Raw genomic sequence first — 18,275 nt, 5'->3', positions numbered from 1 at the left:
AGGTTTCACACGGTAAAAGTCGTGAAACCATTGTGAAGTGACGGAAAACTATTGGCTTAACTTCACGAATACGTTCGTGGTTACATAATGTATTGGTAGGCTAATAGCCTGTTAAATGTTCTTACCTGCACATGTCCACAAATACCAGGAAATTCATCTTTTTGATCTTCTTCTCGCTGAGCCAGTAGCCCACTCTTCTGCCCTTCAGAAGAGTCTGCATCTCAATATTATGCGTTGGTGCCCTTGCTGACAATGACATAATGAAAGATAGTTATTCATAAAAGCCAGCTCTTCTTGCCGTTGTTGTCCCAACAATACCTAATTCTCCCCTGAAATGTTTTCATTCTTGCAAACTGTGAGACCTTTAAATACCCTAGACAAGATCTGTATTCCAGGTATGCACCATAGGCTACTCCAGCTGTATTTCAGGTAAATCTGGTTACCAACAACCCATAGTGCAGGGAACTAATTGACCACGATCTCCCTTCCAATTGTGTCCCTCTCTTGCCCAAAGTGCCGATATTCCGTGCAAGAAACATTTGCTTTGAGAAATTGAATACATTTACGAGTCATTTATAATTCATTTCTTGATGTTTATCCCTAAATGTGACTCCAGACGTGAATTGTTGTGGCTGAAAATCGTCGGCCTACAAGTGCTGTAAACCTTCCGCGAGCTTGCAAGCGTCTGTTGTGCGCATAGGAACAGGAAAAATGCTCAAGTCATTGCTTTGAATCACAATCAGAGGGGGAGACCGAGAGCGCTCGATTGTTTTTGAAAGTGGCCGATATTGTACTTGTACAAAGTAACTTGATCAGTCTCAGTTTATGAAATATAGGAAAAATGCATAGAACCTCTTCAAATTAGTGTTAGGCTATAGCCCTATTAATGGTAGCCTTTGTGTAGCCCAGAAACAGAACACAAAAATAGGCTATTTTGGGTTGATACTTGCTACAAAATTAGCCACCACGTACCTTATCCTGTTTTCACCGCAACAGGTTCCTTGTTTGTTGGTTCAGATGAACAGTCAAATAATTGCAAGAGAACCTGATATGCCCAAATGGTCAGCTCAGACAAGATGATGCATTGGACGCTATTTCTATAATAACAGGCCCAGATCAATTGTGAAAAGCTTTTAATAAACTTTAATGTCGTCCTGTCATATCAGTGGGAGGAGGCACCAATTAAGTTACCTATTGGGTGACACAATCAGCTCAGCTGTCAAATCACTCAATCCATAGATTGAGGTGGGTGAAATGTGGAAAATATGCAAAAGTGAACATAGTCAAAATTGCGCATAAATAAATGTTGATGATTGTTGGATGATATCTACACAAAACGGTAGAAAGATAAAATACTAGCGGTAGTCTACTAGGCTATGGTGCACTGCTCACATTGCGACATCTAGTGGTAGGCTATACATTTGACAGAACGGGTAGACTATATTATATATATTATATTATATATATATTGGAATAATTTTCATGGCATGCTGCACTGTATGAATGTGCAACACAAATCCATACAATTTTGCGTGCATACAGTGCCTTATTAAATACGTATATATTGCCCTTAAATACTCTATATTCTAGTAGCCTACACAAGCAACAGATCTTATTTCAACTTTTGTGACGCTGTTGTATCCTGAATATCGGGTCGTCACCAGTTACCGAAAAATACATGCCTGTAACGATAAAGAACAAAAACTATTTCAACGATTTTACCGAGTTACAGTTCATATAAGGAAATCAGTCAATTGAAATATATTAATTAGGCCCCCTATCTATGGATTTCACATTGTCCGTACATTTGCCGCATTCAAAACTACTAGGAACTCGGAAAAATACGAGGTCAAATCATGACGTCAGTGATCTTCAGGTCGGAAAGTCGAAGACCTAGAAAGAGGCCCGAGTTCACCAATTGGAATTCCGAGTTGGATGACGGTTCAAATAAATTATTTCCAGTCGGAGCTCTTTTTTTCTGAGTTCCAGTTGATTTGAACGCACTGAAGTTAGAAATGTGCAAGTTCCCAGTTGTTTTGAATCCGGCATTAGTCAATGGGCCGTACGGTGCATTCTAGGAAAACTCGGACAAGGATCTCTCGTCTTCAAGGAGTCAAAAACCCAACATGAGCACGAATTAAATTAACAAGAAGCTCAATATTAAAACATATTTTCCAGTATTTAAGATAATTAACTTGTACTTTCGAGGAAAATAGCCAGGTTTCTCGACTCAAACCCTGACTTTTAGAAGCGATTATGGGACGATTAGTTTAGCAACCTGTGACGCAAACTGACAACTTAAACGCAATTGGTCGACTGTCGGCTGGGCGGAGCGTTATACATTTATCCATTCATTTCCTTTTGGTATATATGCCGCGTTCAAATCAACTGGAATCTCGGAAATCCCCGACTTCCAAGCCTTTAAGATAACTAGAAAAAAAAAACTAGTTCCGACAAGGGAAGTTCGTTGTGAAAGGTCACCCAACTCAGAATATCAAGTTGGAAACACGGCATCTTTCTAGACTTTCCGACCTGAAGTCAGAAGTTCGAGATTTCCGAGTGCCCAGTTGTTATGAACGCGGCATTATCTCATTTTCTAATATCTCTGGTCAGTCATATGACAAGGAAGAAAGGCAATCGGTGTTGTTGTTGGTTTATTAAATGGCCTGGGGTTATGAAATAATATGAACATGGATTTAAAATGAAATCACAGCAAGTTGCCTCGTCAACGAAACTGTTTGTCATGTAAAGAAAGGTGAGCTTCATGGCTAGCTAATGTTACACACTTTCCATCTGTCAAATCATGTGGTCTACCATTTTTAGCTAACTAGGCTTACGTTAACTTGACTGCCTAGCTAGTTAGCCAGAATCCGACTAGATGTTAATTACATTCTCTCTCTAGTCGTAACGCGGCGCGAGATATAATGTACCTCAATCCAGGGATGGGAGATGACATTGTACTCCTAATTATCCGAACTAACAAATCTAGAAGATTCAAATAGAGCAAGTTTTTCGTCAGCATTCTAGGCTAGCTAATGCTATAGCAGCCCATTGGATTACATGAAAATGCGACGTCTAGCGCTGGGGGTGAGTAGTTACCGGAAGGGTTGTCGAATCAAATGGGGCTGCTGTAGCATTAGCTAGCCTAGTATACTGACAAAAAACTAGCAGTCATTAAAGTCTAGCAGTATTTTAATCTTCTCTATTTGTCAGTTGGGATAATTAGGAGTGCACTGCCATTGAGGTACATTTTCCGTGCCATATCTCACGCCGGATGCGCATTGTCCTGATCGTGGCATTAGCAACGTTTCGACTAGACTAGAGATAATATGATGAACAGGGCCTAAAATTAACACCTGCCAAATGCGGGTAGATTTTAGCATTGATGGGTAAAATGTATATTTCATAAGCCACGTTGGCGGGTGGTCAGGGCTCTATAGTGCGAGCATTTAACTCGCATTTGTGAAAAAAATAGTTTAGTATGATCACATTTATAGTAAAATAACTGTTGCGTAAGCAGTTTTAAAAGTATTTCCGCCGTTTTTTTTCATAGCTGTTACATTAATCGCACAAAGTCAAATAACTACGAATCCTATATGTGACTGACCAGCTCGATTCGATCTTACGTAGCAAAATGTGAAATTTTGTTTTTTACATTGGATAAAAGTATAGACTCCCGAGCTAGAAAGTGGTATGAGGAACAATGGGAAAGTAATTCTGCTTTGAAAGTTGATTAACTTGTAACCTCACTTTTGAGAAAATGGCCCTTGAATGTTTTGGTACACCTACTGGAGAGCTCTTTTTTGTCTACACCCACTCAGCATTGTTCACACCCTCTTTCCCGCCTATCTTTTTAAGGATTCACATGTGAGGCCATGTAATAAACAACCAAAGATTTCAAGACTAAAGGCTGGTTTATACTACAGGTGTGTTTGTAAATTTAATCTGGAGTGCCAGGGTGTGCTCTGGGCGTTCGTACACTCAGTATTGTCAGATTGTCCGTTTGTAAATTCAGAGTGTTTCGCTCCCGGAGCGTTCAGTCTGGTGCTGTGGTGAGCTACCTGAAGAAGCGGCCCAGCCCATAACGTTAGCTAGCTGGCTTTATCCCAGTGTTTGTTTGTCAGTTAGTCCACCCCTCGGCATTGGATTGTCTGCACATTGCTGGCTAGATAGATAACGTTAGCTGGCTAAACAGAGTGGAAAAGCATCTGTCATATGAAGATTTGACAGCTAGCTAACTTGGCTCTTTATCCATGGCAAAGCGCACACTTGATCCGCTGGCCGAAGAGTTGGGTTGATCCGAGCGTTCTGTTCTAACAGTAGCAGTCAAGCACCCAAGCTAACGTTGGCTAGCTTGCTAGCTACTTCCAGACACAAATGCGAGAACAGCTCACTCTGACCATTTTACTCACCCTAGCAGAGTTGGTTAAGCTGTTTTTATGTTATCCACAGTATTAGTGACTGCAACTGTGCTGCTGGCAACAATTTAATAGTTTTTTTGCAAACATTTACTGACACTGGCCATATTCAACGGCTGTTGAGCGTTCGTAAATTTGTCAGTTATTCTGCACTCTGGCACATTCAGACGAGAGGGCTCTGAAATCGGAGTAGATAGCCAGAGCGAATTTACCAGCTACGTCTATCGACAGTTGTCGCAGTGACATCATGAACATTCTATTGAAATGGTTACTTGCATAGTAGTGGAGTCTTTTGTTTAGACATGTAGCTAGCTAGTTAAACAATGAACCATAATCCCAACTCATAACATAGCTAGCTAAAATTAGGCTATAAACTAGCAATGCAAATGTCTCTGAGATACAAATAATATTACTATACAGATCATACACAATGTTAGCTTGGGACCCAGCCAGCTAACGTTCGCTTAACTTGAAATGAAAACAACTTTCTGATAAAATTAGAAACGTGTAATATCTGAAAATGTAGCTACTATATACGGTAAGACTATCTTACCGTATATGTGGATGGACGCTTCTCCCTCTCTCACGGATGCCATGGTTGTCCTTAGTTTGAAGATGTAATCCGGAGACAGGTGTTTTATACAACAGCCTTCTGTGTGTTCTCTTTTCGACTCTGTCGGCATATTTGAAATCAAACGGCAGATTTATTTCCTTCTCTTTAGCTGTCATAACACTGATTTCTAAACTCGGTCCTCCAGAAAGTGGTGAGCAACACTTAACCAGTTCTACTACGTGATATCTTGAAAAAAAAGTTGTGTTAGAAAGGATTGCCAACCCATACTGACCAGCTCATGATCAGATCAAATACATTTTTATTTGTCAAATGCGCCGAATACAACAGTAAAATGCTTACTTACAAGCCCTTAATCAACAGTGCAGTTTAAGAAATGGAGTTACGAAAATATTTACTAAATTAAACTAAAGGGAAAAAATATAAAATAAAAAGTAACACAATAACAACGCGATATACAGCGGGTACCGGTACCGAGTCAATGTGCGGGGGTGCAGGTTAGTCGATTTGTAATTTGTAAATGTAGGTAGAGGCAAAGTGACTATGCATAGATAAAAAAACAGCGAGTATCAGCGGTGTAATAACAAAGGGGGGGGGGGGTTAGATGCTTGGGGGTAGAAGCTGTTTGGAAGCCTTTTGGTCCCAGACTTAGCGCTCTGGTACCGCTTACCGTGCGGTAGCAGAGAGAACAGTCAATGACTTGGGTGACTGGAGTCTTTGACTATTTTTTGGGGCCTTCCTCTGACACCGCCTAGTATATAGGTCCTGGATGGCAGGAAGCTTGGCCCCAGTGTTGTACTGGGCGGTATGCAATGCCCTCTGTAGTGACTTACGGTCAGATGCCGAGCAGTTGCCATACCAGGCAGTGATGCAACCGGTCAGGATGCTCTCGATGGTGCAGCTGTAGAACCTTTTGAGGATCTGGGGACCCATGCCAAATCTTTTCAGTCTCCTGAGTGGGAAAATGTGTTGTCATGCCCTCTTCACGACTGTCTTGGTGTGTTTTGACCATGATAGTTTGTTGGGTATGTGGACACCAAGGAACTTGAAGCTCTCAACCCACTCCACTACAGCCCCGTCAATGTTATTGGGAGCCTGTTTGGCCCTCCTTTTCCTGTAGTCCACGAACAGCTCCTTTGTCTTGCTCACATTGAGGGAGAGGTGTGGCACCACACTGCCAGGTCTCTGACCTCCTCCCTATAGGCTGCCCCATCTTTGTCTGATCAGGCCTACCACTATTGTCGTCAGCAAACTTAATTATGGTGTTGGAGTCATGCTTGGCCACGCAGTCGTGGGTGAACAAGGAGTACAGGAGGAGACTAAGCACGCACCCCTGCAACAACACATCAGCGTGGCAGATTTTTTAAATTCTATTTTACCTTTATTTAACTAGGCAAGTCAGTTAAGAACAAATTCCTATTTTCAATGACTGCCTAGGAACAGTGGGTTAACCTTTCTGGCCCAGGCGTTCCTCTAGCGACCCACCTCGACAACATCCGGTGAAATTGCAGAGCGCCAAATTCAAAATACAGAAATAGTCATAATAAACACAAGTGTTATACATCGGTCTAAAGATGAACGTCTTGTTAATCCAGTCACTTTGTCAGATTTTAAAAAGGCTTTATGGCGAAAGCATACCATGCGATTATCTGAGTACAGCGCCCCGCTTACAAAAGCATACAAACATTTTACAACCAAGTAAAGGAATTACAAAAGTCAGAAATAGCGATAAAATTAATCACTTACCTTTGAAGATCTTCATATGGTTGCAGTTACAAGAGTCCCAGCTACACAATACATTTTCGTTTTGTTTAATAAAGTCCCTCTTTATATCCCCAAAACTCAGTTTTGTTTGTGCATTTTGTTCAGTAATCCACTGGCTCAAAGGCGGTCAAAACATGCAGACGAATACATCCTAATAGTACCAGTAAAGTTCGTTGAAACATGTCAAACGATGTTTATAATTTATCCTCAGGTTGTCTAAATAATCGATAATATTTCAACCGGACAATAGCGTCTTCAATAGAAAGGAAAAACAACGAATGGAGTGCACTCGATCACACGCGCAAACCAGCTCTGCATTCTTCCTCAGTCCACAGACAGAAAGGTCTCATTCTTCTTCATTTTTCAGAAAACAAGCCTGAAACAATGTCTAAAGACTGTTGACATCTAGTGGAAGCCATAGGAACTGCAATCTGGGTCCTAACCCATTAGATACTCTATAGGCATTCAATTGAAAATACCCACATCAAAAGAAATCCCACTTCCTGGATGGATTTTCCTCATGTTTTGCCTGCCATATCAGTTCTGTTATACTCATACATTATTTTATCAGTTTTGGAAACTTTAGAGTTTTCTATCCAAATCTACCTATTATATTCATATCCTAGCTTCTGGGCCTGAGTAACAAGCAGTTTACTTTGGGCACGCTTCTCATCCAGATGTCAAAATACTGCCCCCAAGCCATAAGAAGTTACTGCCTTGTTCAGGGGCAGAACGACAGATTTTTACCTTGTCAGCTCGGGGATTCAATCTTGCAACCTTTCGATTACTAGTCTAACGCTCTAACCACTAGGCTACCTGCCACCCCGGTGTGTTGTTGCCTACCCTTACCACCTGGGGGCGGCCCTTCAGGAAGTCCAGGATCTAGTTGCAGAGGTTGGTGTTTAGTCCCAGGGTCCATAGCTTAGTGATGAGCTTTGTGGGCACTATGGTGTTGAACGCTGAGCTGTAGTCAATGAACAGCATTCTCACATAGCTGTTCCTTTTGTCCAGGTGGGCAAGAGCAGTGTTGATTGAGATTGCATCATCTGTGGATCTGTTGGGGCGGTATGCGAATTGGAGTGGGTCTAGGGTTTCCGGGATGATGGTGTTGATGTGAGCCATGATGGCTACCGATGTGGGTGGTAATCATTTAGGAAGATTACCTTTGCTTTCTTGGGCGCAGGGACTATGGGGGTCTGCTTGAAACTTCTAGGTATTACAGACTCTGTCAGGGAGAGGATGAAAATGTTCACTAACACTTGTCAGTTGGTCCGCGCATGCTTTGATTACACGTCCTGGTAATCCGTCTGGCCTGTTTAAAGGTCTTGCTCACATAGGCTACGGAGAGCGTGATCACACAGTCGTCCGGAACAGCTCGTGCTCTCATGCATGCTTCAGTGTGCTTGCATCGAAACGAATGTAAAAGGCATTTAGCTCGTCTTGTAGACTCGCGTCACTGGGCCGCTCGCGGCTGGGTTTCCCTTTTGTAGTCTGTAATAGTTTGCAAGCCCTGCCACATCCAACGAGCTTCAGAGCCAGTGTAGTAGGATTCAATATTAGTCCTGTATTGACACTTTGCCTGTTTGATGGTTCATCTGAGGGCATAGTGGGATTTCTTATGAGCGTCCAGATTAGTGTCCCGCTCCTTGAAAGCGTGTAGCTCGGTGCTGACGCCTGTACCTCGGTGCTGACGTTGCCTGTAATCTATTGTTTCTGGTTGGGATATGTACGTACGGTCACTGTGGGGACAACGTCGTTGATGCACTTATTGATGAAGCCGGTGACTGAGGGGGTATTTTTTATTTATTTAACTAGGCAAGTCAGTTAACAAATTCTTATTGACAATGACGGCCTACACCGGCCAAACCTGGACGACGCTGGGCCAATTGTGCGCCGCTGAGTGCCTGTTAGATTTTTACATCTACCCGCAACAGTGGCTTGTGGACCAAAAACTTGATTTTAATAACTGGGAACTGGGAAATATCTGACTTAAGTGCCATGCATTCAGGTGGTAAGGGGGTTATTGTGTGTGGATTTCTTCTGTCTGGCCGCAATCAGGCTACCGAAAGTGCATACATTGGGCGACGTCATCAGAGAACGTGTGTTTTGGGAGTGTGTGTTCATTAAACGTTGGACAAAAAACTTTCCTAGTGTGTGAGGAACACGGTTGCTGGCTTCATAAATGCTAGCCAGCTACCTTCTTTAGAATCATACATTTTTTGTTTTGCTAGAGTTATGCTAACCTGTTCCTTTAGCTTTGTTAGTTAGCTTGCTGGCTAGTTGTAGGTTAGCTGGCTAGTTGATTACAATAGTTTGCTACTGCCATCGAGTTGCTGTTGTGCTATCACGAGGTACCCCCAAGCATCCACGGGGTTCTCCCCCTTTGAGCTCCTGTATGGCCGTCGGCCCTGTGGGCTGCTGGACCTAGCCAAGGAGGTCTGGGAAGAACAGCCAACCACCCCCCCCCCCCCCTTCGCAGCGTAGTAGAACATGTGGAGGAGATGAGGGAGAGGGTGATGGCGATGTGGCCAGTGGTGAGAGAGCACATGGCCCAGGAGCGTGTCTACAACCGGGGGGCCCAACCACGAGAGTTCCAACCAGGTGAGAAGGTCTTGGTGCTGATCCCTACAACAGAGAGTAAATTCCTGGCTACGTGGCATGGGCCCTACGACATCGTTGAGCGGGTAGGTGACGTCAACTATAAGGTCCGCCAACCGGGGCGGACAAAAACCCCTCCAGCTTTACCATGTGAATTTACTGACGAAATGGCACGCACGTGAGGTGCTGTGCGTAACGTGGACGCGGCCACAGCATGCCCCGCCCTCGGTCGAAGTTGCAATGGGGGAAGACCTCAGCCCGACCCAACGAGAAGAGCTCAGAGAGTTGGTCCAGCAGAATACTGCCGTGTTCTCCGAGGTGCCGGGGCGCACAGATCTCGTGGAACATCACATCCACACCCGTCCGGGAGAAAAAGTGCGTAAACGGCCATACTGAATACCAGAAGCCCGGAGGGTGGCAGTCCAGCGGGAAGTGGCAACGATGCTTGAAATGGGGGTACTGGAGGAGTCATACAGTGAGTGGTCTAGCCCCATAGTGCTGGTTCCGAAACCGGACGGATCGTCCGCTTCTGTAATGACTTCCGAGGCCTGAACAAGGTCAGTAAGTTTGATGCCTACCCTATGCCCCGGGTGGATGAACTGATCGACCGCTTGGGGATGGCGAGATACGTCAGCACCTTGGAACTGACGAAGGGGTACTGGCAGGTGCCACTGGCAGCGGCCTCCCGGGAGAAGACTGCCTTCTCCATCCCAGGGGGGTTATACCACTACCGGGTTCTGCCTTTTGGGCTCCACGGGGAACCAGCGACCTTTCAGCGACTCATGGACCACGTCCTGCGGCCGCACAGTGAGTACGCCGCTGTTTATTTAGATGACATAATTGTGCACAGTAACAGTTGGGAGTCACATCTTTGTAGGTTACAGGCCGTGGTGGATGCGCTAAGGGATGCAGGTCTGACGGGGAGACTAAAGAGGCCTTTCTACTGACTCTGAAAAACACCAAAAGAATGATGTGGCCAGGGCAATACATTGCAATGTCCGTACTGTGAGACACCAAAATTGTGGCAAAATTGCTTAAGGACAACAAAGTCAAGGTATTGGAGTGGCCATCACAAAGCCCTGACCTCAATCCTATAGAAAATGTGTGGGCAGAACTGAAAAAGCATGTGTGAGCAAGGAGTCCTACAAACCTGACTCAGTTACACCAACTCTGTCAGGAGGAATGGGCCAAAATTCACCCAACTTATTGTGGGAAGCTTGTGGAAGCCTACCAGAAACGTTTGATCTAAGTTAAACAATTTAAAGGCAATACACTCAATTAGTATTTGGTAGCATGTAAACTTCCGACCCACTGGGAATGTGATGAAAGGAAAAAGCTTAAATAAATCATTCTCTACTATTATTCTGACATTTCACATTCCTAAAATAAAGTGGTGATCCCAACTGGCCTAAAACAGGGAATTTTTACTGGGATTAATTGTCAGGAATTATGAAAAACTGAGTTTAAATATATTTGGCTAAGGTGTATGTAAACTTCCGACTTCAACTGTATCTCCGTATATAATAACTTTATACATCAAACTCCACTAATGAGACATGTTATCCTCATACAATCTAAAGTCATGTTGTCCTCGTTAACATGTTTCATTGTAAGAGGATAACATGTATCTAACGAGACAACATGTTGTCCTCTGAGATTTCTGAGACATGTTATCCTCTACCTGTAGATCCAACAGCGGTGTTGGACAGACCCCTATATAACATTGCCAATCAGCTCACATGGAAGTGGTTGTGACATTCATTCACCTCTTTCACACGTAAGCTAGTGCCCTGACAGCTCTCATTCACTCAATACTTAGTAGCTCAATTTCAATCCTCTTATTATCCAAATTCCTAATGGTAATAATTTCAATCGTTTGTTATCCAAATTTCAATCGGTTTTTGTTAACCACATTTCTTTCAGCTTATTATTCCATATCTCACAATCACATAACTTTCACATCCACATTCACTTAGTACTATTTCCAAACACACTCGGAAGTCTCATTACCCACGTGCATCGTCTACGATTCTCTGTCATTACTTGCTATGCACAATATGTATCGCCAACGGTGCTCTTGCCGTTACTTGCTATACATATAAATAACACATACTCAAAAATACCTTGCGTTCTTTTTTTTCTAGCTGCAGATCACATCAAAATTTATTCTAAATGCCTATAGGCAGCTGTCAGCGGGGCGTTGCCCTCGCTCTAGTCTTCTCTTAAAACTAGTGAATGGTCTTCTCTCTATAAGACTATGGGTACCTTTTTTATGCGTTACTCGCCTTGATTTAATTCCTTTTTTTAATCCTTAAAAAAAATGTATACAGATTGATTTCAATTGACTTACTGAAATCAGTTGCCTTCCCTCAATTGTTCGCGGATGGTGTGTCTCCTGGACAGCTCACAGTAAGGGTCTGGTCTGTGCGGGTCTTTTTGGTCACATGGAAATTTCCCTCACGCTTCATAAAATGCGCCACCAGTTTTCCTCGCAGACCCCCACTGGAAAGCTCCGCAGGTAGATTCAATAATTCTATTCGTGATGCCAAATTGTCTTAGAAATTCTACACCAGGGACACTCGAAGTCAATCTTAAATTAATAATTCTTTATTCTCAGCGCTTTGGAGAGGTTCCAACCAACTCACTGCACCATGTACACATGTCGAACAGGAGCTCTAACGAGGCAGTCTTGTTAGTTCCCTTATATACTGGTTACAGACATGTTACATAGGCATAGTTCATAGGGTTGGTTCCAGCATGTGTCTGGCACTGTCTCCTATCTTAACCTAAAGAACATATTCTGGGCGTTCTGCCAGATGGTCCTAAGGAGAAGGTCATGACGCACCCTCATATCTTTACCAGGGACAGGCAGGAATCAAGGATTGTTTACGACACCAAGGATAAGATTTACATTTTCAAGACTGTTTCTTCATTTAATTAAATTTCCTTCACACCACGCTCAAAGTTACTTAGGTCACTCGTTTTGCCCATTCTAACGTTCAAATGAACTGTAACTGGATGTCTTTCTGTCTGCTTTATATAGTAAGCCATGGCCACGTAACTCACTGTCTGTAAGAGCGATCCAGTTTCATGAATGGGGTGGTGTATGTAATAAACTGTGTGTGAGAGTGTACAAAACATTAGGGTGCCTTCCTAAGTTGAGTTGCACACCCTTTTGCAATCAAAACATCCTCAATACATCAGTGCATGGACTCTACAAGGTGTCAAGCGTTCCATAGGGATGCTGGCTCATGTTGACTCCAATGCTTTTCACAGTTTTGTCAAGTTGGCTGGATGTCCTTTGGGTGGTGGACCATTCTTGATACACGCAAGAAACTGTTAATCTTGAAAAACCCGGCAGCGTTACAGTTCTTGACATACTGAAACTGGTGTGCCTGGCACCTACTACCATACCCCCGTTCAAAGGCACTTTAAATATTTTCTCTTGGCCATTCACCCTCTGAATGGCACACATACACAATCCATGTCTGTTTTCTCAAGGTTTAAAAATCCTTCTTTAACGTGTCTCCTCCCCTTCGTCTACACGAATTTAACAAGTGAGCTCAATAAGGGATCATAACTTTCACCTGGTCAGTCTGTATGTCATAGAAAGTGCAGGTGTTCCTAATGTTTTGTACACTGTGTGTGAACGTATGTACAGTACCAGTCAAAAGTTTGGACACCTACACATTCAAGGGTTTTATTTTATTTTAAAATTTGGATCACTACTGGCTGTAAGCGAACGAGTGATGCGCGTTTGGAGCTGTACTGGCTGTATCCAAGGCTTAGCCAATCGTTCACATAACAGAACGCAGCATACGACTGAAGAGAGAAGAGACAACCAACTTGCTAGTTACAGCATTAGCACGCGCTCTAGAAAGACACCGGAGAGTGGAAAGGCAGCTTGGCAGGTACAGCAGCGCGTCCCCTGAACGGTAACGTTAGGTGAGAAGCCTGACCACAGAGACGGGTGAGAAGGTGATGTGTGGGTGTGGTCACAAGCGTTCTATTATAAAGACTGTCATGGCTAACTGCAATTTTAGTGTATTGTTTTTTTCTTAAGACTTGTCATTTGTAGGAAAGTCTAGGCAACAAACTTTGGGTTGCTTTCTTACATTTTTTTTTGCTGTGAGTTAGGTTCACATTAACCACTTTTTATTTTACACACAGAGACTGATCATGTGGATCATATTCTTTGTTGTTTGTTGCCTAGACTTTACTACAAATGACAAGTCTTAAGAAAAATTTTGTTCAAACCTGCATTTCCCCCTAGCAAGGATTTTTTTTTGCATATTTCAGTGTAACAAAAAGTGTCACCTTTTTGGGTCCTCACCAGTTTGCATCCCTGCAAAAACTTACCGGTATGCAAGTTAGGGAGCCAAATGAACGTCTCTCTTACAAATGCAATACGGTAGGCTACTGACGAGTCAATCACTTTTACGTCACTGTCTGGCAAGTCCTGATGGATTTCATATCGAAAATACAAACAAGATCTTTAGTTTACTTGTCCCGATGCGATGCCATGGGCCTATAACTACGTTGTATGATTTATGAAGGATATGAGATGGACTTTATTCAGTCAGTTCAACACCATTTATAAAGTAGTCAAGCTTACTGTTCATCAATCAATTTACAGTAATACTATGCTCCAACCCTTCATGGCTGCATATGAAACACGCAAAATAAAATAAATTAATGTGCCAGAAAACAGTAGGCTAAGTGGATTTTGACTCATCGTTACCACATTATATGGGACGGTCAAATTGACTGACATAGATGATGAAGGAGCATCATGCTCTCTCCCTCCGTGTACAGATTGACTGGCTACAAGCACAGTGTACACAACACACACACACACAGGTACTGGGAGGCGGGACAGACAGCAGACTGTCAAACCCGCCATCGCTCACTTTGTGACTGACAGGCGCCTGTCCTATCAATAGATCGCTAGAAGATACATATCGTTCATTCTAGCGGGAGAGGGCTCGGCTGACTTTTTTTAATGACTTTGTATTGTAAAAAATGTGCCTAGTTAATTTAAGTGGAAAAAGTACCCAGCTGAAAATGTGTTTGTAACCGGCTGTGTAGGCGACAGCTTGCGCTAGTGGAAAACGCTGCCAAATGTAACATATACTAATTTGAGTATCCCTGATTTACATCTACTCTGAGACCAGGCTGGCCTAGGTGGTTCTCCTGGGGTGCATTCAGTTTGATTTTAATGTTTACTACGTTGCATAATGGTGTACTGAATGTCACATTTCCCCAAAACATTGAACGTTCTTCATCAAGGATGTAATCATTATTGGACTAATTCAGGTAGGTCCCTCCCCGTTTTGTTCCGTTTTAAGAAATGTTTTGCAACATAATCGGAGTATTGAATACGCCCCAGACTTTGAGGTACATTTACTGTTTGGTGGGGGTGGCAGGGTGTGGCTTGAAGCAATGCGTGACATATTTAAAGGGCAGCGGACATGCTGACAGCGTTCCCCAACCCACAACCCCACCCATTTTTTAACTGGTCGTTCAGAACAGCACTGTTTTTGTTTAATTGACTGTTACAGTAAAACATATCATACTGAATGTAGCCAAAATGTTTTTTTACCCAGGGGTGGCCAACTGGGTAAGAAAATGGGTATACATAATGCAAGCTATTGAGTAGTACTACGAAACTAAGGCCCTTTTGTGTTCCAGGGAGGAGTATGGAGAATGATGAACTTCCGTCAGCGGATGGGATGGATCGGCGTGGGGCTGTACCTTCTGGCTAGCGTGGCTGTCGTCTACTATGTCTTTGAGATCGACCAAACATACAACCGTCTCACCCTGGAGCACGTGGAGCGGGTGGCTCAGGAGCAGCGACCTCTGGCAGGGGACAACACGCCTCCCGCCGCATCCTCTGGGCCCCCATCCTCAGCCTCACTGCCCACCTGGACCCAGAGTCTCAAAACTCGCCTGTTCCTCTTGCCCTTCTGGGTGTGGGTCACCATCTTCCTCGTGCCCTACCTTCAGGTGTTCCTCTTCCTCTACTCGTGCACGCGCGCCGACCCCAAGACGGTGGGCTACTGCATCCTGCCCGTATGCCTGGCGGTACTCTGCAACCGCCACCAGACCTTTGCCAAGGCGTCCAATCAGATCAGCCGGCTGCAGCTGATTGACACCTAAAGTGTCCCAACCGATTGAGACGGTGGATAATATCAGAGGCGGGGTGAGCAGCCTTAGTGCATGCTGCACACAAACTAGGCGGCGGCCTACTACTCTCCCACCTGAACTACAGGATGCTTAACACTCAACTAGTGCACTGTGTGAAGTGTTAAGCCTACCAGTCTTCACTAGGCAATTCACTTGGGGGTTTGGTGGTGGTTTTGTTGATGTGTATGTGTGCTATGTGCTGTTCTTGAGATGAACAATGGTACGTGTTTCACAACCCTTTGTATTTGTGATTTCTTACATTCAACAAAGGCTGGACCAAAGGGTGCCAAGTGCTCCAGGGTCTCACCACAGTACCTGACTATGATAGACACCAATCATTGAGGGTTTATCCGTTCACTGCAAGGTCCCACTTTTTTTGAGCAAATAATTCTGTGAGGAAAGGTTGAGAGCCATATTGGTTCAATCATCATCCCAAAACTATTACTGACTCGAAGTAAGGTGAAATATGACATGTCAACTAATTTGTACAGACAGTTTTAGGAATGTGATGCCATTTTAAAAAACTGTCTTAGTGGACCAGTAGTGATTCTTAGATAAGTACTGCAGTGTTGTTTTGTTATTGGTCTGAATGTATTTTGTAGTGTTATTTACTGCTGTGTTGGCTCAGTAATTTCCTTCTACATAACATGCTTTTTTTGTCATTCTATTACTTGCAATATTTAGGAAGTGTTTCGGAGATTCGTCCATCTATCCAGTCTTTGTATAAGATAAATATCTTGTGCCTTTTAGGACTCCCCCCCCACCCTCCAAGTAAAGTCAAAGAAAGTCCACACAAAGCACACGGACCATGCTTTTGAAAAATACCGATCTTCTACTACAGCCATTGTTTGTTGTCCTTGTGTGCCATAAAGTGACAAAAACATAACATGAAATTGTCAAAATGTTATTGCCTTTTTTATGAGGATCCCTGGTCCCTTTTTTGTAAGACATTTATGTGGAAATGTATGTTCAATAATGATCGATGAGTTGTGGAATCCTTCACATATGTAAGTTACGAGGAAAATGTTCACTGCCAACAAAGATAACTTCCTATCTTGAAATGAGCAATGGGACAAATTTGGCTAACCTATATGATCTTGGATGTCTGTGCCACATTAATTTATATGGCAGGTAGTGTCCTTAAGCAATTCTGCAAAATACTAATTTAATTTGAACCTTGTTTTGAAATCATCTTTGGCTACTCTTTGTGTTGATGGGAGGTCAACCTCCATATTTTTAAACGTTTCCAATTGATTCAAGATGGAACTATTCTGAATAAGTTTTGATTTAATGTTCCATCTACATTAGCACAGTAATGAATGTACAGAAGGTTTATTTGACCTTCCTCCCAACACAGGGAAGTGGCATGTGCTGCGTCGAGTGACCTGACCGAAAGGGAATTGGGCTGGGTTGTGTTCATTAGGAAACAAACAGAACTGATAAGCATGGAAGGATTACCTGGACAAATTTGTATTTTCTGTTAGGATACGCTTTGTGTGTGCCTTAATGAACACAACCCAGCCCAACAGAAAATACAAATTTGTCCAGGTAATCCTTCCATGCTTATCAGTTCTGTTTGTTTCCTAATGAACACAACCCTGATTTTTGTCCTTGACTATACAGCATGTGTCACTCATTGTAGAGGCCCAAATGTATGCGGGTTTGTGCTCTTCCCTTGTCCTTGATTAGTAAGGAACTCCCCTCACCTGGTTGTCTAGGGCTTAATTGAAAGCAAAAACCAACAGACTAGGCCCTCTATGTAATGAGTTTGACACCCCTGCTATAAAGCAGGGTTCCCCAAACTTTGTTCTGGGGTGCCTGTTTTGGTTTTTGCCCTTGTACTACACAGCTGATTCAAATAATCAAAGCTTGATGAGTTGGTTAATAGAATCAGCTGTGTAGTGCTAGGGCAAAAATGTGCACTGGGGTGGGGCTGCTATAAAGGATCATCTACTTGGGTTTTGGACTGGGTGTTTTTAGTGGCTCACATTACATTTTAACTGAACTATTATCTTTCACTCCACCCCGTTTCAACTTCATCTATTTTTACTATGTTGCACCCATTAACAACTTGGGTCCTCAGAAGATGCAGTGTCTACAAAGGATCACGTTCAGAAGGCATCAGATGGAGTTACTACCTGAACTCATAGGAATGCTCATTTTGATCAATTTTCTCCTACCGAAAGTACTATTGGTTAACAAGATACAACTGACTACAGTTACTGAAACCTCAAGCTATTCTCAGGATAGCCAATGTGGTGACATTGTATCTACCCAATAACCCAAATCATACTTTGCAGAAGCTTCCCTACTCGACCAGAGTTGTCCACCCTTGATTCAACCTACACAAGTCCTATATGATAGTTTGGACATACAGCACTAGCCTGTAGAAACACTACCTGTCATGTTTTTTCTGTTTATTTTTGAAACGTCGTATTAGAAGAAGAAAAAATATGGGCTTGTTTGGTCTGTCTAAAAGAATGAGTGGTTATTCACGTTGGTGCTTCTGATTTTTTATTGCCTTTCAAATCTAAACGCACTGTGATTAAAATAAGGTCTGGATTGTAAGAAAATTAAACGTATTATGGGAAAATGTCTGCAGACCATTCATGTAATTTCTCAAAGCAAGCAAATGCTGGGGGGACAGTGCAATTCTATTATACATTAACAAAATTTCTATGAAATACATTCCACTTAAATGATTGACATTTATACAAATGTTCAAAACAAACATTTCA

The 18,275-nt window shown here is 42.9% G+C and overlaps 2 protein-coding genes across 10 annotated transcripts in view; one reads left to right on the top strand and one right to left on the bottom strand.

The window, feature by feature from the left end:
• The window catches only part of itpk1a (inositol-tetrakisphosphate 1-kinase a), a 69,447-nt gene extending 68,069 nt beyond the window's left edge, over window positions 1–1,378 (bottom strand). For 2 of the 8 annotated variants that reach the window (XM_071370452.1, XM_071370454.1), the window contains exon 1: window positions 126–223. Coding sequence is in view for 5 of the 8 variants with exons in the window: in XM_071370446.1 (XP_071226547.1) it covers window positions 126–259 (134 nt within the window). In the remaining 3 variants the exon portion in view is untranslated. Of the gene's footprint in view, window positions 1–125; window positions 709–972 lie in introns of those variants that run through there. The other 6 variants (XM_071370447.1, XM_071370448.1, XM_071370449.1 and 3 more) reach the window with 6 other exon arrangements.
• A 1,136-nt stretch (window positions 1,379–2,514) lies between these two features.
• On the top strand, window positions 2,515–18,134 carry tmem251 (transmembrane protein 251). Of its 2 annotated transcripts, none has more exons than XM_071370443.1 (2): window positions 2,515–2,755; window positions 15,043–18,134. In XM_071370443.1, exon 2 carries the CDS (start codon window positions 15,058–15,060, stop codon window positions 15,508–15,510), a length of 453 nt encoding a protein of 150 aa, XP_071226544.1. In that variant the 5' UTR covers window positions 2,515–2,755; window positions 15,043–15,057; the 3' UTR covers window positions 15,511–18,134. The 2 variants fall into 2 exon arrangements, with proteins under 2 accessions (XP_071226544.1, XP_071226546.1); XM_071370445.1 differs by lacking the exon at window positions 2,515–2,755 and adding an exon at window positions 9,350–10,158.
• The last annotated feature ends 141 nt before the right edge of the window (window positions 18,135–18,275 follow it).

Source organism: Salvelinus alpinus, chromosome 27, assembly GCF_045679555.1.
Source record: "Salvelinus alpinus chromosome 27, SLU_Salpinus.1, whole genome shotgun sequence".
In the NCBI taxonomy this organism is placed as follows: domain Eukaryota; kingdom Metazoa; phylum Chordata; class Actinopteri; order Salmoniformes; family Salmonidae; genus Salvelinus; species Salvelinus alpinus.
The sequence above is the reverse complement of the archived record's forward strand: the minus strand, read 5'-3'. Positions and strand labels throughout refer to the sequence as shown.